The sequence below is a fragment of the Lemur catta genome, chromosome 3, assembly GCF_020740605.2.
Source record: "Lemur catta isolate mLemCat1 chromosome 3, mLemCat1.pri, whole genome shotgun sequence".
NCBI lineage: Eukaryota > Metazoa > Chordata > Mammalia > Primates > Lemuridae > Lemur > Lemur catta.
Genome location: NC_059130.1, coordinates 104,461,237 through 104,487,834, shown reverse-complemented (window position 1 = coordinate 104,487,834; position 26,598 = coordinate 104,461,237). Strand labels below are relative to the sequence as shown.

The window sequence follows — 26,598 nt, the reverse complement described above, 5'->3', positions numbered from 1 at the left end:
GATGCTCCCTGATTTGACATTCAGGGCTGCTGTAACCTAGATGTAACTCCTTCCCTGTGGAAGACAGAATAGGGGCCCTCAAAGATGTCCAGATTCTAATTCCTGGAACCTGTGAATCTGTTACATGACAAAGGTGAGTTTGCAGATGTATTAAGTTAAGGATTTTGAAATGGGGCTGGGTGCAGTGGTGGCTCATACCTGTAATCCCAGCACTTTGGGAGGCTGAGGTGGGAGGACTGCTTGAGGCTAGGAGTTTGAGACTACCCTGGCCAACATAGGGAGACCCTGTCTCTACAAAAAAATTTAAAAATTAGCCAGGCATGGTGGTGCATGCCTGTAGTCTCAGCTACTCAGGAGGTTGAGCCTGGAGGATCTCTTGAGCCCAGGAGTTTGAGGTTGCAGGGAGCTATGATCATGACACTGCACTGTAGCTTGGGCGACAAAACAAGACTCTGATTCAAAAAAATAAAAAAAGGTGAAATAAGGAGAAAATGCTGGATTATCTGGGTGGGCCCAATCTAATAACATGAATCCTTAAAAGCAGAGAACCTAGGCCAGCGTGGTGGCTCATGCCTGTAATCCTGGCACTCTGGGAGGCCAAGGCGGGAGGATCGCTTGAGTTCAGGAGTTCGAGACCAGCCTGAGCAAGAGCGAGACCCTGTCTTTACTAAAAATAGAAAAATTAGCTGGACATGGTTGTGTGCACCTGTAGTCCTAGCTACTTGGGCAGCTGAGGTAGGAGATTCGCTTGAGCCCAGGAGTTTAAGGTTGCAGTGAGCTACAATGATGCCACTTCACTCTACGCAGGTTGACAAGAGTGAGAGTCTGTCTCAAGGAAAAAAAAAAAGAAAAAGAAAAACAGGTTATGAGTATATAACCTGCCTGTAACCTTCTGATTTCTGTACCATATGTACACATTACCTGTTCTCACACACACACAAATTTAAAAATTTCAAAATGCTGATTCTTGGGCTGAGTCACCAGAATAGGATTCAGGAAGTCAAGGGTAGGGTGCAGGAACCCGTGACTAATGCACTGTGTGCTGGCTCATTCCAAGCCAGGAACTGAATTGTCAGGAAGAGGGAAGAGCCAAGATGCAAAGGATATTTGGAAGCATAAACTCAAAATGCACCTAATCAGAAAAATAAGTAGAAAGCTCAAGGAATTGTGAAGCCAGGTTTGGGAACCCACTGAGGTAGTCTGGCCTCTGTGTTTTTTTGATGAGGAAATAAAGGGAGAGTGACTTGCCCAAAGCCATGAAGCCAGTCAGAGGCACAGGACAGAGCCCTGGAGATGCATCGACCCAGCCCAGCCCACCCTTGTGCAGAGACATCTCCCTTAGGAGGTCCCGCTGATCCAGAGGGCAGGACAGGAAAACAGAGAAGAAAACACCATCTTTAATCAACCCACCTGCACAGAAACCAGGGGAGCACTCCCCACCTTGCAAGGTCCTAGTGAAAAGAGAACCTGGTCCCCTTGCAAAAACCCTCTTATAAAAACAAAAGGCTTCAAAGCACCAGTGGCTACACCCGTTGAGTAGAAAGGGGTCTGGGGCGTTGGGGGTGAGAAAAGTGAGGGCTGGAGACAGGAGCTGGCCCTGGGGCAGAGTAGCAGCCCATCCTGAAGGGGACTGCCCCCCTCTCAGCTGTGCCCACCAGCTGCCTGTGCTGCCTGCCAGCTGCCTGGGACCTTGGGGCCAGAGGAAATCCCAGGGCTGGCTGCTTGGCACAGAACTGAAGATGGGATGGTGGGGTGGGGTGCCGGCCTAGCTCAAGACATTCTGGCCTTGGAGGGTAGGGAATGCTAGATCAGAGGGTGGAGAGCAAGGAGCAGAGCGGTCACCAAGGACAGGCTCAGGTGTGCAAATCACTTGGCTTCCCTCCAGTCCCCCCCTGCCTGCCAACCTCCTTCCTGCCCCAGGGCTGCTGCTGTTTCACAGACTGGGATGCTGAGGCCTGATCCTCTTGCTGTGTACTCACTGGCTGGGGCACAGGATGCAGATACTTCAGAGGTGTCCGTGGAGGGAGGTGGGAGAAAGAACTCTCACCTCTACTTGCCCCCAAGGGTGAGCGTGCTGGCTCTCCTGACGTCCTCCCCAATTACACACACTGCCCCTTCAGAATTCCTCCTGGACCTGTTAGAGGTTATTTCTGGACATTGGGGTGGCCATAAAAGCCAGTGATCTGTAAACCCTGGTGTCCAGGCTGTGCTGACCAGCCCTCTTCCCCTCTGGAACCACTGGCTTTCCAAGTGGTGAGGTGGATGGAGCCATCAGGGGCTGGTGGAGTTGCTGAGGGGGCTGATCATGGGTACAGCAGACCTAGCCTTGGGGACCTGGAAGGGGTGGGGGGACTGAGTTGTGGCCCCACTTTGTTGGAGGAGAGAGCTTGAAAGGTTTGCCAAGGGTGGACAGAGGCTGAGTGCAGGAAGTCTTCCCTGCTGGTCAGGCTACATTGAGGGCTCTGGGCGCTGTCCATCCGGTTCCCGACAAGAGAACCAACGGGTATATTGCTTTAAGAGAGGCGTTGGCAAGTGGTGGCGGTGGTGTGTGAGTGTGATGGGGACCATACGGGTTCCAGGGTGTCCAAGCTGGAAGAGGGCTTGGAAGTGGAACTCAGAGACCAGACACTGGGTTTTGGAGTCTGAAATTACAGAAAGTATGCTGTGTTCACGGCCCACCAAAAGCCTGGCTGGGTGGCCTCAAGCAAATCACTTCCCCTCTCTGGGCCTCAGTTTCCATATCTGCAAAATGGGAATTATAATCCCAGTCTTGCCCAAGGAATTGAGTCAAACCAGAAGGCTAGAAGAATCCACCTGCTAAGGGATTATTTTAATTTGATGTGGGGAAACTGAGGCCCAAAGAGGACAAAGGCTTTGCTAGACGTCACTCAGTCAGTGATGGAGCTGCGATTAGAACCCAGGACTCCTGCGCCTAGTTCACAGTCGCTTTCCCCAGGGCTGGTGAGTGGGTGAGATGCGGTGAGTCCGCTGTCCTGCCGTTTCTCTCTGGACAGGGGGCGGGGTGCTGGGCGAAAGGTGAGAGGGAGAGAAGGGAGGAAGGCCCCAGCGCACGCCAAGGCTGTGATAAAAAAAATACAAACCCGCCATCCCCTCCCCCGCCCCGCCCCGCCCCTGCAGTCCGGGCGCGAAGGGCCAAGTCCAAGTCCGCTTCTCGGCTGTAGACCCAGCAGGGCCGGCACAGGCTGCAGCGGGTCCGCGGGCCGCCAGGGGGCGCCGCCCGCCGAGGCCCGAGCTCGCGGGGGCCGCGGGCAGTCCCGGGGCTGCGGCTACCCTGACCTGCGGGGAACAGAGGCGGGTCAGGGGAGTGGACCCCGGAAGTAGGGGGCGCAGACCTCGGCCGCCCCTCCACCCCGGCTTCCCCCAGCACTCATGCCCGTCCCGCCAGCCCCGCCGCTCGGCGGCGCGACCCACGTGTACAGTGGCTGCAGTTGCAAATGCGACGTCTTCTGCGGCGCCTGGTATCCGTAGGAGTCGAAGCCGCCGATGAAGTCAACTGCGGAAGGGGAGGTGGCGCGTGATTAGGGACGCGCCGCGGGGGGCGAGTCATGGGAGGCTGGGTCCTGACAGGGAAGGATCGGAGGGCAGGGCCCCGTCCCCGGGAAGCAGAGCCAGAGACACCGGGCGACCCAGAGACATGGGCCTCGCTGGGCCAGCAGGGGCTCGAGTCCCTGACACCTGAGACTTGAGCCTGGGAGGCAGGGCGGCCCTAGAAGAGAGAAGTCTCTTGGGGGCGGGGCTCGAGCCACTTAGAGGACCTCAGATGGGGGTGGGGCGAGACAGGGAAAAGGCGCTGGGGCCATGGCTGGGCACCTGGACATCAGAGCCTCATTCCAGAATGGGCTGGCTCTGCAGACCCCCATCCACCCCAGCCGCCTCTTCTGCCCCTCGAAAGGGGCCCCTTGACCGACCTAGGTCCCCTCCCGCCAAGGCCCATTCCAGGCCTCTGTCCAGGGTGCTGAACACGAGGGGTGGTGTGGGGCCAGGCTCCCCATTTCCCCTGGGGTGCCTTACTCACAGCTGTCCTCCTCCTCCAGGAACACTTTGCTCACGTAGCAGGCGAACACGAAGCCGAACAGCTGGGGGAGCGGGCGACACGTGAGGGAGGGAAGGAGGAGAGGGAGCCTTTTCTTGGACCCCCTGCCTGGCCCTGCCCACCCTGACTGGGGAGGGAGGGGGCGTGCCTGGATGAAGGCAAACCCATAATAACTTCAAGTTAAATGACTGCACCGTCAAGCAAACATACCTGGTCCAATTCTTCTGGGAGTCTAACTTCAGACAGGTAATTATTTTACCTCTTTGAGCCTCAGTTTTCCCAGTTGGACCTGGGCAACAGCTTAATGGCTTGTGGAGCAGAACAAGGACTATGTGACCCTTAGAACGGAGCTGGCCCTCCTGGAAATGGGAATTACCACTACCTTGGAGCCACTTTCTTACTCTCATAACCCTTATTCACTCCTTTTTGTGAATAAAGAAACAAGCTTGGAGACGGCAAGTGACTTGTCCAAAGTCATGCAGTGGGCGTAGTGGGTATTTAAACCCAGGATGACTCATGGTTTGGTGCCTCATCCTATTCCTTAAACCTGCTCACTCCCCACAAGGGGGCTGGGGCAGGGGTGAGGGGAGGTGGTACAAGGTATGGAAACAGATCCAGGCAGAAGCACATGCAGGTTGGAAGACCTAGGTTCATCCCCTCTTAGCCAGGGCTAACGAAAAGAGTTGGGGGTGCTCTGGGAGTGTGCGTGGGGTCGGGGCACAGAAGGACTCACTGCCAGGAAGATCTGCAGGGCACTGCTGAGGGCTTCAATGTAGGGATAGTCAAGGAGGCAGCCAGTGACAGAGATGACATGGTGGTCTTCCAGGGCCAGGCGGGAGTTCAGAACAGGTGTCACCAGGCAGCCAGGCCCGTTCTCCATCCACCAGGAGCGGTGCAGGGACGTGTTGAAGGTCATGATGAAGTCCCGGTCCTGGGGGCAGAGGGGCCTGGGATACTGAGCTCAGGGGAGAGGGAGGGGGGTATGTACTCCCCTGGCCCCAGGAGACTTTATATAAGGCCCACTTCACACCTGGCGCTTGTAACAGCCTCTCTGGTTTGATTTGGGAGTCTGCACCAGCAAGTCCACATTTAGCCAGCAGGTGGCACCCGATGACCATGCAGGGCTCACTTCCATCCTGAGCTGGTGCTGACCCACAGAAGCCCCAGAATTTCGGGGCTGGAAGGGACATTAACAATAACTGGGTTCAATTTCCCACCTGTGGGTGAAATCCTCAATGCAGACCGCTTCACAGTCTCGCCACTGCTCCCTGCCCCTGTGTGTGACCCTGGGCAAACCTCTCCTCTCTTTGGTCCTTGGTCTCCCCGTTTGTTAGATGGCGAAGGGGCTGGCCTGGACCAGTGCTCATTCAGGTGTGCATCCAGGTGTTCATCAATCCATCCACTCATTAGTCAGAAAGTATGCAATGCCTGGCGACAGGGGCCAAGCACTCAGATGTGCGATCCGATGTTTCATCCCCTCAGCAACTGCATGAAATTGCAGTTGCTATTATCTCCACCTACTAGATGAGGAAACTGAAGCTCAGAGAGGATAAGCCACTTGCCCAGGGTCACACAGCAAAGGAGATGTCAGAGCAGGGGTTTGAATCTAGCAGGGTCAAACTACAAAGGCAACGCTCTTATTCATGTATTTTGCCTTCTTTATGTCTAAAAACAGAAGGTGTACCGCTCTGGACTTGCTCTTATTTAAGCTAAACAGTCCCACTTCTTTTTTTTTTCAAACCCATCTTCTGGTGAATAAACAGTCCCTTTCTTCAGTAGTTCTCCATGTGACACAGTCTGCTCAGTCTTCCCCAGATACAATCTTACTAGTCTCTTTCCCTTCTGAAAAATATTGATCAGCACTGCACCCAAATCTCTGTGGGTACAAAGTGCATGGCATTTTCACCTCCCTTGCTCTGAACACTCTACCTCTATTAGTAGGGCCTAAGAGTAGCTTTCTGAGCCACCACATATTGTTTATTTTTATTGAGTTTGTGGTCAACTGGGACCCCCAGCCCATCTTCACATGGACGGCTCTTCAGACTTATTTGCTCCATAGCTGTTTTTGAGAAATGCAGAGGAGGCCAGAAACAAAAATATGTCTGTGGGGAATGGGGCACACAGATTATTTGGGTGTGTAGTAAGAAGGAGTTCTCTTCAAGAGAGGCTGCCCCAGACCTATGCCACACTAGGAGCCCGAGGGGCAGGGGATGGGAAATGGCAGGCTCTGCCCTAGGGCACTGCCAGGCCTGAGGCTTACCTGGGACAGCTGTCCAACCTCCAGGTAGAAGCAGATGATAAACGCATTCCAGCCAACCCAGAGCACCAGCCAGGCTGCATACTGCGGAAAGCAGAGGTGGGATCAGGGCGGGGCCTGGGGGAGTGGGGATGGGCGTGTCAGTGGAGACAGAGCTCAGGGACTGAGGACACCTTTGCAGGGGAAATTATGATAATACCTCACTCAGAGGGCACACTCTAGTTTCAAATCATTTTCACACCCATCAGCCCTTACAACAGCCCTGCAAAGTAGGCATTGTCCTCGCTTTAGAGATAACTCATTTAAGGCCAAGAGGAGGTTTAGGCTTTCTAAGATCGCACAGCTAGAAGAGGTAGGGCCAGCACTCAAATTCAAGTCCTCTGGTAGCTAATCCTTTCCACTCTGCTGAGAACAGCAGCCTCCAGACCAGCCGTCTCTAGAATACATAGAATATAGTGGAATCACTTGGGGAGTTTGTTTAAAACGTAGATTCTTGGGTCTTTATTGTAGACCTACTGATTGTGAATTTCTAGGGATGGTGTTCAGGAGCTGTTTAAACAATCCCTCGGGGATCATAACTCAGATAACACTTTTAAGAACATGCTCCAGAGGGTGAGGACCCTGCCCGCTTTATTCCCCACTGTAATGCCAGTGCCCAGCATGAGCAGTCACATGGTGGCATGAATTATCAAGATGACAGGAAGTGCCTTATGAAGCGTGCATGTTAGGCCAAGCTGGTCATTAGAAGTAGGATGTCCGAAGGCCTGGGATTGTCTAGGTTGGAGGCGGTGGTAGGGAGAATGAGGGACCTCTTCACCTCCCAGGAAGAAACCTTAATTCTTGTAAGTGGCTGTGCTCGTCTGTGAGAAGGTAAGTTGAGTCAGCAATGGTTTAAGGATGCCAGGAACTTCAGACCAAAAGAGACAGGCGGTAATCCCGCAGCCTGGTGCCTGAGTATAAGTGTGACATCATCCCACACATGGTGGTGGCTGGAGTCTGGGTAGAGGGGATGCGGGGAGGTGGGGGCAGGGCCACTGGTGGGGCCTGGAGAAAGGCTGGGGCGACAGGCCAGAGGCCCCAAGGATGGAAGAGGGGTCCAGCCTGGAAGCTCTCACACTGCCAGTCCCCTCCCTGCTCTGTGAACTGCAGCTGGGCGACACAGGTCCTTCCTTCCATCTGGCTGGAGGGAGGGCTGGGAGCAGCACCGCCAGGGCAGACCCCTGTCGGCCGCTCAGTTTCCCCACATCTCACTTCTGAGGGGGACAGCACTCTGCCCACAGCCATGGGCTGGAGAGGAGGAGGTTAGGGCAGGTTTGGGGGCTGGATGCCTCCATCTGAGTCCTGTGACTGCAATTCTGGTGGCTGTCACCTGGCAGACGGTGGTGTTGACAGGGGTGCCTGGGGCTTTCCTGAGAACTGGAGAGATGTGTTCTTTTATGTCAGGTCAGAGAGCTTTTTAGGGCCCTGTTCCCCCCACTTCTAGGAACCAAGCCTGTGGTGGGTGGGGGGAAGAAGTTCTAGAATGAGTGTGTGTGGGCTCTGGGGCAGCATGACATCGCATGTCACTGTGACTGCAGGTGTCAAGCACATGCAGTAACTCTAGTGAAAAGCCTTTTCCCGCGAGAGAGCCATGTGAAGGGGTCTCCGAGGAAAGCAGGGAATGTGGGTCAGTCTAGCTGAAAGCAGGGGTTTGACAGCGACCATGTGGGACCAGGGCTTGGGAAGGGACAGTCAGGGAAGGGGCTGGGGCCACAATCAGATTCCCGCGTTGGAGCACAGGGAGGCACTGACCTCAAAGCCACACTAGCTACTCCATGCCACATCCTCGATGAACATCGGGTGGAGGGACAAAAGCCAGGCCTTCCCGAAGCCCACCGCTCCCTGTCTCCCACTGGCCTACTGAGGCAGTGCAGTGGAGCCTTCACTCCAGATTTCATGCTCTAATCCTGGCCCTGCCTTTATTGGCTGTGTGACCTTAGGAAGACTCATAACCTTTCTGAGCCTCCGTTCCCTCATCTGGAAAATGGAGATAGCGAGATGTACTCACAGGGCTGCTGTAGAGATGAGACAAAGCATGGGGAACTCCTGGCAGTGAGCCCTGCACATGCTATTTTGTGTATATCTGGATTATTTCCCCAGGAAATTCTTTGGGAAAAATACCAACCTTGTCTCCTCTGAGCAAAGAAGCCCTGGGATTTGGACATTCACCCCACCAGCGAGGCTGGAACCAGGACAAGCCGGTTTGGGTGCCCAGTGCTGGGGGGCGGGGCCAGGTGAGGAGCAGGGGTGAGTGGGCAGGGGTGAGCAGAGGGGTCAGCTTGGGAGGGTGCTGGGTGAGCCGTACCAGAATGAGGTACCGGGAGCGGTACTGCACGGTGCCGAAGATGCCCAGGATGACCGCCATGATGTGCAGGAAGTTGGCCAGGATGGGAGCCCATTGGTAGCCCAGGAAGTCAAAGATCTGCCGTTCCAGCGCAGCCACCTGTGGAAGAGACATGCTGAGGCCACAGTCACCCCCTGAAAGGGACGCTCAGGGACTCCTCCTCAACCTTAGGGAGCAGGTGGCACCAGTTACCATGGTGATGAGGCACAAGTCTCAGAGCCATCCAGCCCCTCATTACCAAAGGGATGCTGGGAGGTAGGGGTGGGGGTGGGCCCTTAAGACAGATCCTCACTTTGGGGTGGGCTGAGGGAGTCAGGAGCCAGGGTCAGAACACCTTCCTCCTGGCCCAGGAGCCCCTCCCCACTAGCAGCTCAAGCTCCTGCACGTTCCCCACGTGGGGAAACTGGTGGGGTCGGGGTCTGGATCCAGCTCGCCTCCCCCAGCCCTGGCCCGGGAGGGACAGGGAAGTCCTAGAGCCTGAGTCACCTCTTCGACAATCCCCATCTGGAGGTTGCCCTGGCCCATGGGACCCACGGGCCACAGAGAAGGAATTTTTCATTCCCCTTCCCCAAGGGAGCTACAGTATTGCAAAATTGGCCTCAAATCTTCCTCTTCCTGCTTCTCTGCTCTCTAGCAGCTCCCTTCCACGTTGTGCTGTGCTCGGTCATGTGACTGGCTTTGCCCAAAGGGACTTTGGCAAACACCATCCAAGTGCGCTGGAGCTAGCACAATTGCCCCAAGACCACCTTGTGGGCAAGCTTACCTGCTGGAGGATGCGAGACCACGTGGAGAACAGGAGAATGGAGGTACCCAGCTGACAGCCAGGCAGGCAATGGACACGTGAGCAAGGCCATCCTAGATCAGCCTAGATCACTAACTCACCACAGACACTGCCCAGACCAGAGTCTCCCAGCTGACCCACAGAATCGTGAACTAAATAAAATGGTTGTTTTAAATCACCAAGTTTTGGAGTAATGTGTTATGCAGCAAAAGCTGACTATATGTATAAGAATCAACCAAGGCCGGGCGCGGTGGCTCACCCCTGTAATCCTAGCCCTCTGGGAGGACGAGGCGGGCGGATCGCTCGAGGTCAGGAGTTCGAGACCAGCCTGAGCAAGAGAAAGACCCTGTCTCTACTAAAAATAGAAAGAAATTAGCTGGACAACTAAAAATATATATAGAAAAAATTAGCCGGGCATGGTGGCGCATGCCTGTAGTCCCAGCTACTCGGGAGGCTGAGGCAGGAGGATCGCTTAAGCCCAGGAGTTTGAGGTTGCTGTGAGCGAGGCTGACGCCACGGCACTCACTCTAGCCCGGGCAACAAAGTGAGACTCTGTCTCAAAAAAAAAAAAAAAAGAATCAATCAATATCCCATCCCCAGCAGCCCCCTTGAGTTTGAGATCAGCTGATATACTTAGGAACAAGGGTGCAACCAAGATACCTGTTTGTTTGACTGTCCAACATTGCTTCTTCTGGGGACAGAATCCATTGTTTTTAGAAATTATTTATTTATTTTTGCAAGGCAAGAGTGAAATGAAGTTTATTGAGGAAGGGCTAGATAGGTTTACAGAGCAAGAGCAAGATATGTTCACCATAGATGATGAACGGGGCCCACGTTTTTTTTAAGAGATGGGGTCTCACTATGTTGCCCATGCTGGGCTTGAACTCCAACTCCTGAGCTCAAGCCATCCTCCTGCCTCAGCCACATGCCACTGTGCCTGGAAATCTCTTTGGGTTTTTTTTTTTTACTTTTTTTGAGAGACAGGGTCTTGCTCTGTCACCCAGGCTGGAGTACAGTGGCATGATCATAGCTCAGTGCAGCTTTGAACTCCTGGGCTCAAGTGATCCTCCATCTTAGGCTCCTAAGTAGCTGGGATTACAGGTATGCACCACCACACCTGGCTAATTTTTTTAAGATTTTTTTTTTTTTTTTTTTTAGAGACAGGATCTTGCTATGCTCAGGCTGGTCTTGAACTCCTGGCCTCAAGTGATCCTCCCACTTTGGCCTCCCAAAGTGCTGGGATTACAGGCATGAGCCCCCACACCCAGCCCTTTTTGTAGTTTTGAAGAACCACCTCCCACCTATCTGTCCACGTGGCTTGAGTGGGTAGTTTCTAGTTTCTAGGGTGGGCAAGTAACCCAGGTGTAGCCAAATGATCAAAGACACCTGTGTGCCCTGCCCCTGAGAACCACCCTGGATATTTACTGGAACAATAGGGACAGAGCTGTTCTCTTCTGTCAGGATAGCTGAATGGGTGTGGTGCCGGCTTGGAGCTGTTGGTGGCTGTCTTTGCCACCTCGGGAGGATGGGAGGATGGCCCATCTGGGGAGGAAGCCACAGTTGAGGACAGCGAGAGAGTGTGTAGGAGGAAGACTGAACAAGCAAGGGGAGTATCCTGGTGACATCTTTTAGGTGTTCAGATCTAGCCATGCCTAAAGCTAGTTCTCCCCCCTTGTACTTCTGATTTCTGTCACTGGCAACCAAGAGTCCTGACTGCAATAGAAGGGGCGAGAAGAGGGTCTGGCTGGGGAGCGAGAGGGAGAGGGAAGATTCTGATAAAGTGAGAAGATCCCAGAAGGCTTTTTCCTGGCAGGGAGGCAGGATGAGGTGGGGCTAATGCCACCACACAGATGGCAAAGCTTGGGCAGAGACCAAGGAGCCGCAGGCTTGGGCAAGGGATTTAGGAAAACCTGGTGGTGCCAGGCCCAACCCTGGCATCTACCCACCTGGCACCAGCCTGCCTCTTGTTGGTGACTCTCCTCCCACAGCTCTGCAGATTGTAAAGTTCACCTCTCACTGGATACTTCTTGGCAGAAAGGCAGAGCTGAGATCATTATTTCATTTTGAGGAAAGAGAACATGAGGCTCAGAGATGGAAAGTGACTTGCTCAAGGTCACACAGCAGGTTGGTGGCAGAATAGACCTTTCTCTGCCACCTGTCCCATCTTGGCACCAGCGAACCACCTTTCCCAGTTGGCAATAGCCCGGGAGTCAAGAGGTGTAAGTGACAGTGGAAAGTCTGCTTCTGACTTGTGGGTGACCTTGGGCAGCCCACATACCCTGCTGGGTCTTGGGCTCTTCTTCCACACAGAGAAGTCACGGGACTAGATCATTTCTAAGGGCTTTGACTTCAGTGGTCTGTGGACCTTGAGGGAGAAATTCCTCAGGCTTGTCCAGGGCCCACTGCCAAGACCACGACCTCTCTCTGCTGTTCCCCATCCCAAACACCTCCCCACTGCCAATCTTGCTCCTCTTTCCACTGACTCTTCCTGGCCTTGGGAGCCCTGGTGGTCTGGGCTCCAGCTTGATGTTCTCAACTCAGCTGACCCTGGTCCTAGGGGAGAAGGTTCTCATCAGAGGCTGGAGGAGGAGGCTGTGACAAAGTTGCCCAGGCTCGTGCTGTAGCTGGGGAGACATCCTGCCCGAATATGCCCACCTACGAGATGATATCACCCCTGCTCCCGCTCAAAAGCCCTCTCTGTTCTTTGTGACCTTTTTTTTTTTAACTGAACACCCTAAGATCAGATCTGTGAACTTATTGATAGAGGGATAGTTTAAAAAAAAAAGCAGCGGCAGCTTTGTAGTCACTAAAACTCAGGTTCAAATTCCAGCTCTGCTGTGTGACTTAGGACAAGTCACGTTCCCTCTCTGAACCTATTTCTTCACCTGTAAATAGAGAAGATGATCCCTCCTCTGAGAAGTTGCTGTGTGGATATGGAGAAATCACACAAACTAACAAACAGACTTGACAGCGGTGGCTGATGAACAGAAGACATGCCAGTGCAAGCATCTCAGGTGGGCACTCCAGGCACAGTAGGATCTGGCTCAATCCTTTACTCTCCACCGGGTCCTGCCTCCCAGAGGCTGAAGCAACAGTCCCACCTTCATTTGTCTTTTCCTTTATCCACAGCCCCCTTGGTCTTCAAAGTGCAGTGCAGTTCCCTGACTGGCCCACAGGGACGCCCTCTCCACTGGACACGGAGCAGGGGTGTTCTTACCACTCCCAGCCATCCCTCTGGCCGCCCCCCATCCTCACACCCAAACCATTCACTCTTTTTTTTTGAGACAGAGTCTCACTCTATTGCCCGGGCTAGAGTGCCGAGGCGTCAGCCTAGCTCACAGCAACCTCAGACTCCTGGGCTTAAGCAATCCTACTGCCTCAGCCTCCTAAGTAGCTGGGACTAAAGGCATGCGCCACCATGCCCGGCTAATTTTTTCTATATATATATTTTTAGCTGTCCATATAATTTCTTTCTATTTTTAGTAGAGACGGGGTCTCGCTCTTGCTCAGGCTGGTCTCGAACTCCTGACCTCGAGCGATCCACCTGCCTAGGCCTCCCAGAGTGCTAGGATTACAGGTGTGAGCCACCGCGCCCGGCCTCAAACCATTCACTCATTCACCTGCAACCCACCCAGACCCATCATTTATCCCTCCCCCGACATCTGACATGCCCTCGCCTGGCCAGGACTCATCACTTCTGCATTCATAGGACATTTAGTCTATGGCAGGCAGAAGTGAAGAAATCGTGGTCCCTGCCCTGCGGGGACTCAGTCCAGGAGAGGAGGAGGACAGGAAATCAGACAGGCACCAGCCTCATCAGTGCTATAACCCAGGCCCGAAGGAGGCCGCCTCCCCCTCCAGTGTTGAGTGAAGATTTAAATCTCTTTAAAATTCAGATGCAGTGTCATAAATAATCTCAATTCTAAAAATAATTCTATTATTTTTTATTAGAAAACCAAGTCAAACATTGCAGAACTTCTGCCTGTGCAGCAGTGATATGCAGCTAATTAACACGATGATAAGAACAAAATAGGAGGAACATCTTCCCCATCTGGTTGCACTGGCTCAGAAACAATCGTCGGAGGGCTGTGGTGACTGTAAATAACTGGCCTGGGCGTGTCTTTGTTACTCTGAAGGCAAGAATTGTGTGGAGGCAACAGCAACCTACTCCTTTGCAAAGAAATCAAATGCATGTGCACTGAGAGGAAAAATCGACTTTGGGGATATTTTTACCCAGTCAGCTGCAAGCCAAGCGGAGCTGGGTTCTTGAAGCTCTCTCCTAAGTGGGCCAGCATGGAAGTTCCTGGTGGCGACAGATGCAGCCTCCTCCCTGATCTCCTGGGGAAGCAGAGGAAGCCAGGCCACCACTCCTGCCTCACACTTCTAATACAGCTCTCAGCCCAGACGCACGGGTGAGTCCCCTGACTGTAGTCTCAGAGTGACAGATGAAAACAAGTCACCCAAGTCTCGCAGCCTGGACCTCACCTGCCCACAGAATAAGCCCCGCATTCCTGCCCATCAGTCCCCTCTGCCCTTGACCTCTGCCCTCTCCTGACCCAGCTCTCCCTCTGCCCCTTCTACATGCTCTTCCGAACCAGCAAGTTCTATCCTCGGCTCCCTCCCTGAGGGGTTCCCGCCACCCCTTGCACGCTGCACCCAAGGATCTGCTCTCCCTTTGCCGCCTTCTCACATCCCACGTTCCTCAGGCCCAAGGGTGGGGCTGGTGTCCTCTGGGGTCCCCAAGATGCTTTCATCTTTCAGACTGCAGGACCCTGTGCCCCTGAGGCTCCAGCCCTGTGGCTACACCATCTTCTCCCACTGCTCTGGCCGCAGCCCAAACACTCGTCCTCCTCTGCCTTCCGTCCCCCCTGGCAGGAGACACCCGCGCCTGGATGAGCCCATGCGTTTCCTCAGTGCCTGCAGCGGGGCCAGCTCTGAGGGAGAAGGTCACTCTCTGGGGCAGGCCCGGTCCACTGTAGACCCACAGCCACTGCTTTCATGATTCTCAGATATGGTCCCACCACTGGACTAGGTTTCTCTGGGGAACTCACTCTCCCTGTGACGATTTCAGAGCGTCTCACTGTCCTCCATCCCCCTGGGGCCCCTCCACCCTCACTCCCAGTGATGGCCTGGTCTCCCCCTCTCTTGCCGGCTACATTCAAGGTGCTGTCCCTCCTCCCGCCCAAGGACAATCCCACCACCTGCACTCCGGACCCAGCCCCTCCTGTCTTCTCAGGAGCCCACACCACCCACAGTCCCTTCTCTTGTAGACTCAACTTCTCCCTTCCCAGGGTCCTTCCCACCGGCTCCTAAACAAGCTCAAGCCCCTGCCACTTTTAATTAAAAAAGCACCTCACCCCTAGCCCCCAGCTGATGCCTCATCACTCTCAGTACTCTCTCATCCCAAACTGCTTGAAACGTCTCTGTGTCCCCGCCCGCCCCCGCCGCCACTCTGTTGTTGGCCCACTACAGTGTGGTGTTCTGGGTCCTTGAGTCACTAAATCAAGCAGGTGAATTTCAGTCCTCATCTTCCTCATCTCACCTGGCCTCGACTGCCCTCTCTCCTGCCAGCAATACTGTGCTCTGGCTCCTGCCCCACGGCAGTGTCCCAGGGGCAAGGTGACCGGGTGGTTAGGAGCAGAGCCTGGGTCAGAATCCTGGTGCACTGGTTATGATGCAACTCTGGGCAAGTCAATAACCTTCCTGTGCCTCAGTTTCTTTGTCAACAAAATGAGTATGATTCCCAGTCCCTCCTCATAGGGCTGCAAGGAGAGTCAGCATTATTTAAAATTATATTCCTCTGCAGAACTCCCTGCCTCCCTCCCTTGCTTTATTTTTGCCACAGCACTTATGACTAGCGAACACACCACCCGCTCCTTATGTGCCGTCTGTCTCCTGCTGTGGACGTGAGGACAGGGATTTCTGCTTGTGTTGTTCACTGCTGTAACTTCAGCGGCGAGCGCAGTGCCCGGCACACTGCAGGTGCTAAAAGTTAAGCTCAGTCTCCGGCCTCCCTGGCCACTCCCTGGTCCTGGTGCAGCTCATCCTCTTAAATATGAGTGTCCCAGGGCCATATCCCGGCCCCTTTTCATGCTCCACTTGTCCCAGGAAACGCGTGTCACCCAAGCTTCAGTGACTGCCGCTCACCTTGCAGCTCCCAGCCCCTCTATAACCAATGGCTTATTGTGAACGCAATACACCCAAACCTGGTCCATCTCCAGTGTTTTGGGCCCCACAATGCATCCAGCTGCAGGAGTGAGAAACCCAAACTTTAGGTCCTGGTCTCCCTCCTGCCCCCTCACCCCCCTGCACAGCCTGTCCTCAAGCCCTGGCTCTCCCATCTCTCATAGCTGGCCACTTTCCTCCATCCATCCACCTTCTTCTCTTACCTGGCAATGCCAAGCCCCTCCCCCCAGCCTACTTTGAGCCTAACCTGCCCCCTCCTCTCCAGAGTGAAGCCTCCCCTGCTGCCCCTCCCCCTGCCCTGAGCTCCCCACTCCCACCCTTAATTATTTATTTATCGGGTAGCTGCCAGCCGAGGGGGATGCTGTTGCCATGGGAACCTTCAGCCCCTAGTCAGGGCTGCCTCTGTTCTCAGTAGGATGCTCTTGTCTGTCTAGATGCCAACCCCAGGAACCCAACCCCAGGTGGGGGGTGAGGGGTGGGGGGTGAGGGATGAATAATGCAGATGGGCCCACTCCCACCCCAGGAAGCTGGCTGGGAGAGAGGGTGGGGCGGGGTTGCACTCAGGGCCATGGAACCCTTCGGAACCCTTCAGAAGCCTCTTGTGCCTAAGCCCTTGCCAGCCAATTCTAAAAGTCAACTACTTCCCTGGCCAGAATTCCAGCCCTGTTGCCATAGGCCCCCCGGCCAGGGAAGTCTGGCACCTGGGGAATGGTGAGGGAGGTGCACCTGAAGTTTCTGGAGAACAGTTTGGTTCAGCCTGGTTCTGTCTCTCTTACTGACTTTAGTTCACTGAGGGTTAAGGCTCCCTATTTGGGGACAGGCAGACCTGAGTTCCAGCCCTAGTTTGGTCACTGACTCACTGTGTGACCTTGGGCAAATTACTCCCCCTCTCTGAGCCTCAGTTTCCCCACTGGTAAAACGTCATGTGGGGCAGGTCGTGGTGGCTCATGCTTATAACCTCAGCTCTTTGAGAGGCCGAGGCAGGAGGATCACTTGAGGCCAAGAGTTCAAGATCAGCCTGGGGAACATAGCAAGACCCTGTCTCTATAAAATACGTTTAAAAACATTAGCCGAGTGTGGTGGTGCACACCTATAATGCCAGCTACTCGGGAGTCTGAGTCGGGAGAATCACTAGAGCCCAGGAGTTCAAGGCTGCAATGAGCTATGGTCATGCCACTGCACTTCAGCCTGGGTGACAGCAAGACTCCGTCTCTCTCTCTCTCTAAAAAAAAAAAAAACAGGTCCCGAGGTGTCAGCCTGTATCTGTACAGCTCCCAGCCAGCCGGGTGCCTAGCACATAGTTGGCACTCTTGGTGTTCAGTGAACGGCAACGGCCTTTGCTGCATCCCCAAACTTAAGCCCCCCTTTCCCAGTGGATTTGTGAGACAGCTGACAAAATTAAACGCGACTCAGACCCTCATCCGTGAAATCAGGGAGTGGGACTGAAGCCTCAGATGGCAGAGCTGAAGGACCCCTGAGATCTGCTGGCCCAACCCCCTCATTAGGGAGGTGAGCAAACGAATGGCAGAGAGGGGACAGTGACTTGCCTAAAGGGAGGGTCTCCTCACACTCCCCCAGCTCCGTCACCATCTCCGGGGGTCCATGCCATTTGAGCACAAGTTGAAAGAAACACCCAACAAGAGACTGAAAGGAACAGTCACAGAGACCAAATGGTCTTTGGCAAAGTCGAGGAAGACAGACCTAATAGGAGCTCTATTCATTGAACAAATACTTCTTGAGCACCTACTATGTGCCAGGTCCTGGGCTAGGTACAGGGGATATGGCAGTGAGCAAATGGCGTGGATCCTGCCTCAGAGAACTCAAGTCTGGAGGCTGATACCACAGTTCTGTGGGTGCTGATAGTGGGGGCTTCTCTGCCAGCTTCCCGTCTACTGTGCGGTAACTCGTGGAGACTCCTGCCCAGCCCCCAACACACACACACACACACACACACACACACACACACACACACTCTTTCTTCCTGGGCTTCTGAACCCCTTCTGCCTCTCCATCTGAGCTCACATCGCACTGGAAAATGGCCAAGGCCATCACTGTTAAGTGAAAAAAGCAAGCTATAGAACAATATGATTCCATTTGGGTAGCCACCCCCCCTCCAAAGACACCAAATGTGAGTGACTGTACACACAGAATCAAGAGCCAGGGAATGGGCGATTCAGGCAGCTCACACCTGTAATCCTAGCACTCTGGGAGGCCGAGGCGGGAGGATTGCTTGAGCTCAGGAGTTTGAGACCAGCCTGAGCAAGAGCAAGAGCAAGACCCTGTCTCTACTGAAAATAGAAAAAATTAGACGGGTGTGGTGGTGCATGTGCCTGTAGTCCCAGCTACTTGGGAGGCTGAGGCAGGAGGATCACTTGAGCCCAGGAGTTTGAGGTTGCAGTGAGCTAGGCTGAGGCCACCGCCCTCTAGCCTGGGAAACATGGAGAGACTCTGTCTTAAAAAAAAAAAAAAAACCCAGGGAAAGACACAGTAAATGGGTATGGGAAGTTATCTCTAGGGAGTGAGAATGGGGAGACAGGGAGACTTTTAATTTTAACTATACACACTTCTGTATTTCTGAAATTTACATTAAGAAAAAATGTTTTAAATTTTGACTCCTCACGGAGACGATGTGAAGAGTACTTGAGTGACTCAAAGGACCCGAAGTCTCCTACTCTCAAGGGATTGTGCTGTATGACCCTGGGCAAGTCCCTCCTCCTCTGGGCCTCAGTGTTCTCATCTGTACAATGGCGGCGTCAGTAGCTCCAAACTGATGTCTAGGCTTGGTGTTGCTGTGGCTTTCCTGCCTGCAAGGGTACTGGCCTTGAGGTCCTGTGACCTCTGCTGAGGGCCTGATGGCCCTTCTTCCCCAGCTGCTGGCTCTGCAGGCCCTTGGTATGTCCAGTCCCTGAGTTCTGCCTAGATCCTCACATCTCTGCTTCCTTCAGCCGGACAACACCCAGATCCGTCACCTCCACTCCTGCTTGTGCGTCTATTCATTCATTTATTCTACACACATTTCTCGTCCTGAGAACTCAGTGGACCCAGTTCCTGTCCTCTTGGGGATGACGGTCCTGCCCGTTCCTTCCTCAGCACAGACATCAGTAACATCTGTCTGAGGGACAAGAAGTTCTTTCCCATTAGGAAACAGAACAAAACAAAACAAAACAAAAATCTCCCAGGAGATTAATGGCCTCTCTCAGTGGGTCTATCTTAGAATACTTTATCAAGCACTTATTGCCACTAAACCTCGTACATGTCTCTTAATGCTACCTCCATTTACAGATGAGGAAACTGAGGCCCAGAGAGGTGGAGGGGCTTGCCCAAGGGGACAGAGAAGAGACAAGGCTCTGACCAGTGTGTCTGGGGGCCAAGCCCGGGCATTCCGAGTCTCACCCCTGCCGGCCCTGCTGGAGGGGCCTTCCGCTCTGCAGTGGTGATCTCCCTCCTCCTCGGGACAGGTCCCCGTGCCCCCCACCCCCAGCTCCCAGCCTGCCATCTGTCTGTCCTCACGCTCTCCTGCTGTGGCCCAGCCCTGTCCCTCAGCTGGGCCTGGGGCAGCCAGGGAGCAGCTGGTCACTACCTTCCGCATAATTAGCCCTCAGAGACCAGCTTGGAGCGGATGGGGAGGCCCAGGACAGTCTCAGCGGGCTGATCCGGCCAGCCCTGGTCTAGTCAGGAGGCAGCGGCAGGGGCCTGGCCTCTTGTCTCCATGGCAACCCCACCCCCTCATCTCAGTGACCACTGACCCGTCCCCACCTCTTCCTCAGCTGGGGGGTCTGCAGGCCCCTTCTGGGCAGATCTACCCCACCACACCTCTGAGCTGGCAGCTTCATTAGAACAAAGTGCCTGGTAGTGATCTAATTAGCATATATCTACATTAATTTGCATAAATCCAGGGCCAAGCAGCCTGGGGTGTTACCAAGGGGATGTCTGAAAAATAAAAACAAAAAATCCCTCCATCCATCTGGTCCAAACATGGGGGCCACAGTGGGAGGCATTATGGGGCAGTGCAGACTGACCTGCAGGCCAGTGACTCTGTGACTCAGTTTCCTCCTCTGTAGATGGAGAGGGCAGAATGCCCACCTCATAGTGGTGCTGAGAGGACTAAGGGGCTTCTCCCAGGTTTGTTCCCAGGCCAGGGCCTCGCTGCACGCCTCCGACCGCCATCTCTATTGCTTTCCGCCTGTGGGGCAGGCCCCTCGGACAGGCCCAGAGAGCCCCCGGGAGGGAGCCCAGCACAGCCTGCTCCTCGTGTGCCACCCCCTCCCGCCCGCCCTTCCCCTTCCTCATCCTTGGGTTCTGACAGGAAATGAATTACCAGCTTTGCACATCTGACCTTTCAGCAACACCTTCTGGGGCTTGTGTCCCCAGTCACCCGGGAACAGAGGACACCTGACCCTGCTCTGGACCCCAGCACCACCCACCGCAGTCCCTCCTTCGCAAAACCACAAGTGTCAGTTTAGGGCAGTGGGGCAGAGGGCAGATCCTGGCTCAGCCAGTCACCAGCTGTGTGAGCTTGGGTTTTATTTTCCACATGAGCCTCAGTTTCCTCATCTGTACATAGGGGATGACAGCGGTGTTCACGCTTCCTGGAGTCCTGAGATAACATATGTCAAATGCCTGCATAGTAAGCCTTCCATAAATGTCAACTATTGGCTGGGTTGCAACCCCAGCACTTTGGGAGGCTGAGGCAGGAGGATCGCTTGAGGTCAGGAATTTCAGACCAGCCTGAAAAACATAGTGAGACCCTGTCTCTACAAAAAAAAAAATTAGCTGGGTATGGTGACACGTGCCTGTGGTCCCAGCTACTCAGGAGCCTGAGGCAAGAGGATTGCTTGAGCCCAGGAGTTCAAGGTTACAGTGAGCTATGATGACACCACTGCACTCCAGTCTGATTGACAGAGTGAGACCGTGTTTCTAAAAACAAATTAAAAAAAAATCAACTATTTTTATTAAAATGAGAGTAATAAGAAAATAATCCTGGGATCACCTGTAGGGTCAAAGAAGGCTTTACAAAGGAGGTGATATTTAAATTTGGCTTTGAATTGACTATAATAATGAAAACACTCTGGAGGGCCCTCAGAAGGGGACACAGTAAATTATGGAACACAAGGCAGACATACAACAGGGGTGGAAAGAGGGCCAAGATATGGGCTGGGAGGAGGGAGGGTGCAGAGCCACTTGAGTGGTACAATCCTCTTTTAAGCGAAAAAAGAAAGAATCGCCAAACTATTAACTTGTTAACTCTGGGAAGTGGGATTACGGGGGACTTCAAGATTCAACCGGATCTATTTCTGCAAGGCTTTTACATCGAGGAGTAACTTTCATAAGAAAACAAAGACAGGCCAGGCGCGGTGGCTCACGCCTGTAATCCTAGCACCCTGGGAGGCCGAGGCGGGTGGATCGCTTGAGGTCAGGAGTTCGAGACCAGCCTGAGCAAGAGCGAGACCTCCGTCTCTACTAAAAATAGAAAGAAATTATCTGGCCAACTAAAATATATATATAGAAAAAATTAGCCGGGCATGGTGGTGCATGCCTGTAGTCCCAGCTACTGGGGAGGCTGAGGCAGTAGGATCGCTTAAGCCCAGGAGTTTGAGGTTGCTGTGAGCTAGGCTGACGCCACAGCACTCACTCTAGCAGGGCAATAGAGTGAGACTCTGTCTCAAAAAAAAAAGAAAGAAAGAAAGAAAACAAAGACAGTCAAGGATGAAATTGATGGGGGACAAACCCTGAGCTGGGGGTAGGGTGACCAATCGTCCCGGTTTGCCTGGGGCCATGAGGTTTCTCAGGGGACAGAAGTTTCACGGACCAAATCCAAGAGTCCTGGGCTAACTGGGACAAGTTGGCCACCCTATATGTGGGAAAGTATGGCCCGTGTGGGGCCCCAGGGCAGCTCTGGACGGATGAAGTGAGGGGTGGCAGTGGGGAAGAGATGCGGCTGGACATCAGACCCAGGGCTTTGTTCTGCTGGACCCCAGGAGGCAGGGAAGGTTTGAGCAGAGGGGTGTGGCGGCTGGGTGCTTTGGGCACAGTGCTCCCTGGCTGGAGGTGACAGGTCAGGTGGAGACCCCAAGGCCTTTCTTGGTTACGGACAGGGCCCAGGATCCTCCTCCATGCCTGGGGCCCCACTCTCCGGGATGGCATCTTCTTGGCGGTGCCCACTCTGCCTCTGCCGTGTCCCCGTGTCCAACCTGCTGAGGCGTCCCCAGTCCCACCTCCCAGAGCCGGGACCCCCAGCAGGCTCTGGAGTGGGCAGCAAAGGCCTGGGGAAAAGGTGCCCTCCAAGGAGGAGCACTTGAGACAGGGGTGCAGGGGAGACAACCCAGGCAGGGAAAACTCAGCAAAAACAAGGCTCTCCCAGGAGACGCCAGCTGCAGATAAATGAACATTTGGATAAATAAAATGGTGATTAATCAGATTCCCTGACTAAGTACAATGAACAACACCACATAATTAAGCCAAAAACTCATGGCAGAAAGCACCTTAATGAAGCAGGCACTTAGGTAGAGAGAATTAATTAAGGCAGTGATCAGAATTTCAGGGGTGGCTAGAAGGATGGAGGTGGGTGGGAAAGACCAGAACAAAAACAGCAGGAGGTGATGTCTGTCCAGCATGGGATGGGGCTGGAAAGCCCGGTAATTACCAGCTCAGCCCCTGGAGTCCCTGCTTTCACAGCTGTGGGATCTGGGAAAGTCTCCTGCAGGGGCCTCAGTTTCTTCATCTGCAAAATGGGAATAATAATAATACCTACCTCCTGGATTTGTGTGAGGATCCAGTGAGGTAATGTAAATAAAGAAGTTTGCATATAATAAATGTCCAATAAATTATCATGGATTGGACAAGCCACTTACTTTCCCTCTTTGTATCTTAAATTTCTCACTGGCAAAAAGAGGCCAGTAGGGCCAGGCGTGGTGGCATGCCTGTAATCTTAGCACTTTGGGAGGCCAAGGCAGGAGGATCACTTGAGCTCAGGAGTTTGAGACCAGCCTAAAGAAGAGTGAGACCCCATCTCTACTAAAAATAGAAAAAATTAGCTGGGCGTGGTGGCGTGTATACCTGTAGTCCCAGCTACTCAGGAGGCTGAGGCAGGAGGATCACTTCAGCCCAGGAGTTTGAGGTTGCTGTGAGCTAGGCTGACGCCACCGCACTCTAGCCTGGGCAACAGAGTGAGACTCTGTCTCAAAGAAAAAAAAAAAGAGTCCAGTAATGCCCTGTCTTGTTCATAGAGAAGTTGGATGATCAAGTAAGATCATAGCCATGAAAGTAACTTATATACTAGTATGTTCTTTTTAAACTGTAAAGGACTGTGCCCACATCTGTCATTATTAGGACAATAATTAAATCCTTGGTTTCATACCAAGGTCAGATTGTTGCAGCTTGTTCCCTGAGAAGCCGTGCAGTGTAGTAGTAAAAAATGTGGCCTAGAAGCCAGACCATCTGGGTTTGAATCCTACCTTTAACACCTATTAGCTGTGTGACCTTCAGCAAGCCACTTAACCTCTCTGTTCTTTAATATGTCTATCTGTAAAACAAGAATGATGAGAACAGTCCCCACTTCATGGGGTTGACGGGAAGCTTAAATGAGGGATGTGTACAATGTTCAGAATGCTGCCTGGCTCACAGGCATGTGTTGGCTGTGAGGATTGTTCCTTACAGTACACACTCTGGGCCTGTGTCCCCCACAGGCTCAGAGGACTCGTGTTCTGAAGAAGGGACCACAGGTGTCCTAATGTGTAGGCCCCTTTGAGGCCAGGTGGCATTTTCCCCACCCATCCCCCTCCAGTCCAACAGCTGCCTGGCCCTTGCTGCATTTGTGTTCCCATCGCCCACGAAGCATTCATGGGTGCTGACCCTGAGTCAGGCCCCTGCCCTGCCCTCCTGGGTGTTCCCAATCTACGGTGACAGAGAGAATGACTTCAGGTGTCAAGTTATGGCAGCCCAGAGAAGAGGGAGAGGACTGAAGCTGACACTGTCCACCCTCTGGGGACTTGCACCAAGCCCACCCTGGACGCACTGCTTTATGTCCATTTCATTTAGTCCTCTCAACTCTTGGAGAGGTGTCATTTTATGTAAGTGGAAACTGAGGCCCAGGGAGGTGAGGTTACAGGCCCCAGGTCACACAGCAAGGAAGTGGCAGAGGTGGGATTCAAATACAGACCCGCGGGCTCCAAAGCCTGCCTGTTTGCCACCACCCAAGTTCCCCCGTTGGCGTTTCTGGTCCAGGAATGGCCACTGGGCCCCCGAAGCATCACCACGGTGGCCTGACTCCCTGCACCGCTGGCACCGGAAACCCTCCCAGTGGATCTGCTTGTGCCACCGATGACAGCTGAGATGTATTTTGTTCAAATCCCGGCTCCGTCATTTACTAGCCGGGTGACCTCTGGCAAGTGTTTAAACCTCCCTGAGCCTGTTTCCTCATCTATAAAAAGGAAAAGAATAGAAGGTACCTCTCAGAACTATTGTAACATTAAAGGACGCAAAGCATGATGCCTGGCACAGAGGAAGCACCCAATAAATGCCATTCTTTCGTCTCCTCTGAGTCCAGTTCTTTCTTCCACCCCACACTTCTGGAGTCTCGTGTTCTGTCCTAGCTCTGCCTCTGCCTCTGCTTGTTCGGTCCCCACTCCCTTTTGTGAAGGCTTCTTTCCTTCTTTCCTAGGGGCCTTTCTTCCTTGCTAGTAAGACAAAATGCAGACAGTTCCTCCGGTAGCTCTCTGGCTACCTCCTCAAGCAGGGCAGCCTACCTGCCTTCACAGCACCTCTGGGGAAGGGGGGCCCAGACCCAGAGACCCCACAATTAAAATAAGGTCTATGTGGTCCCACAGGCCTACGGGGGAGGCCCCGGAAACCTCTGCTCTAAGTGCACCGTTTGCTCCCTTGAAGCCCACCCAGGCTTTGAGAGCGATCAGCCCTTGCGTTCAGCAGAGGTGCACCACCAGACACCGGACAAGACGCCTCCCTACAAACACCTCCTGCCCTTCAGGGACTCTGGCCATTCCTGTTCCTTAACAGGCTCTTTCCTCATCTGTAAAATGGGAAATGGAACCCCTACCCCTCCCTGCCTCCCAGGCAGTGGGAGTGGATGTGATGGCAGAACTGACATCCTGGGAACCACGGGGGAGATCCCCCATCATAGCTCAAACGGGAAGGCTGTCCCACTGGGCCCAGAGAAGCAGCACAGCAGGGCGCAGGCTCCACCCCCCCACCTGAGCACCCCGGCAGCAGAGACCATCTCTGGGGAGATTCCTGCAAAAGAGGAGGAATCTCCTGGAAGTCTTTTATCTTAAAAGAATATGCACCCAGAATTCTACTCTGAAGTAGAGTCTCCTCCTTAGTTCATCCTCCCCCAAATTCAGGACAGAAAGATGCTCTGCAAAGATGCATTATGTCTTTATTCCGAGGTTTAGTGCCCTCCTCCCCTGAAGCAGCCAGGTACAAGAACTGCAACCTGAGAAGCCAGCCTTACCCACAAACCACACAGCCAGTAAGTCACTCGACACAGCTGAGCCTGTTCCCTCATCTGAAACGGGGACGATTTATAACAGAACCCATGTTGTGGGTCCGGCCAGTGGAAGGCTGAGAGGAGTATGGAGGGAGAAAGGGTCCAAGCTTGAGGTCAGGAACATCTAGAGTCACCAAAGGAAAGGCCATGGGAGGCTGGGCTCCGTCAGCCATTAGGAGACCTCTTCATTCTCCCCTCGTTCGTTCAGCCAACAGATATTTATTGAATTTCAGTCCCGACGCTAGACAGCAGAGATAAAGTGGTGGACGAAAGCAAAAACAGACACAGTCCCCTTCATGAACAAGACACTCAATAAAATAGAAATAGAAAGGGACTTCCTCAACCTGGTAAAGGGCATCTATGAAAACCCACAGCTGACATCATACTTAATGGTAAGTGACGGAACACTTTCCCCTCAAGATCAGGAACAAGACAGGGATGTCTGCTCTCGTCACTTCTGTTCAACATTGTACTGGAGGTTCTAGCCAGGACAGTTAGGCAAGAAAAAGAAATCAAAGGCATCTGGATTGGAAAGGAAGAAGTAAAACTGTCACTATTTGCAGATGACATGATCTCATATATAGAAAAAGCTAAAAAAATCCACAAAAAACTAGGAGAGCTACGAAATTAGGTCAGCAAGGTTTGCAGAATCCAAGATCAATATACAAAAATCAGTTGTATTTCTACACGGTAGCAATGAACAATCCAAAAGTGAAATTAACAAAATAATTGCATTTACAATAGCATCAAAAAGAAGAAAATACTTGGGAGAAATTTAATCAAGGAAGTACAAGACTCGTATGCTGAAAACGTCAAAACATTGTTGAAGAAATTAAAGACCTAAACAAGCAGAAAAACATCTAGTGTTCACGGATTAGAAGACTTAATATTGTTAAGATGGTGATACTTCCCAAATTGATATACAGATTCAACACAATCTCTATCAAAATTCCAACTACATTTTTTTGCAGAAATGGATAAGCTGGTCTTAAAATTCATATGAAAATGCAAGGGAGCCCAAAGAGCCAAATAATCTTGAAAAAGAACGAAGTTAGAAGACTCACATTTCCTGATTTCAAAACTTATAGCATAGGCCGGGAGCAGTGGCTCACGCCTGTAATCCTAGTACTCTGGGAGGCCGAGGCGGGAGGATTGCTCAAGGTCAGGAGTTCGAGACCAGCCTGAGGAAGAGCAAGACCCCATCTCTACTAAAAAATAGAAAGAAATTAATTGGACAACTAAAAATATATAGAAAAAAATAGCCGGGCATAGTGGTGCATGCCTGTAGTCCCAGCTACTTGGGAGGCTGAGGCAAGAGGATTGCTTGAGCCCAAGAGTTTGAGGTTGCTGTGAGCTAGGCTGACGCCACGGCACTCTAGCCCGGGCAACAGAGTGAGACTCTGTCTCAAAAACAAAACAAAACAAAACAAACAAA

At 52.9% G+C, this 26,598-nt stretch overlaps 1 protein-coding gene across 1 annotated transcript in view; it reads right to left on the bottom strand.

The window, feature by feature from the left end:
• Positions 1 to 3,151: 3,151 nt before the first annotated feature.
• NKAIN1 (sodium/potassium transporting ATPase interacting 1) overlaps positions 3,152 to 26,598 on the bottom strand; it is a 42,429-nt gene continuing 18,982 nt past the window's right edge. The window contains exons 2-7 of the mRNA XM_045548443.1: positions 8,656 to 8,793; positions 6,315 to 6,395; positions 4,788 to 4,985; positions 4,037 to 4,097; positions 3,433 to 3,514; positions 3,152 to 3,297 (exon numbers count right to left, since the gene is read on the bottom strand). Of these exons, the coding sequence (XP_045404399.1) occupies positions 3,288 to 3,297; positions 3,433 to 3,514; positions 4,037 to 4,097; positions 4,788 to 4,985; positions 6,315 to 6,395; positions 8,656 to 8,793 (570 nt within the window). The 3' untranslated portion in view covers positions 3,152 to 3,287. The remainder of the gene's footprint in view (positions 3,298 to 3,432; positions 3,515 to 4,036; positions 4,098 to 4,787; positions 4,986 to 6,314; positions 6,396 to 8,655; positions 8,794 to 26,598) is intronic.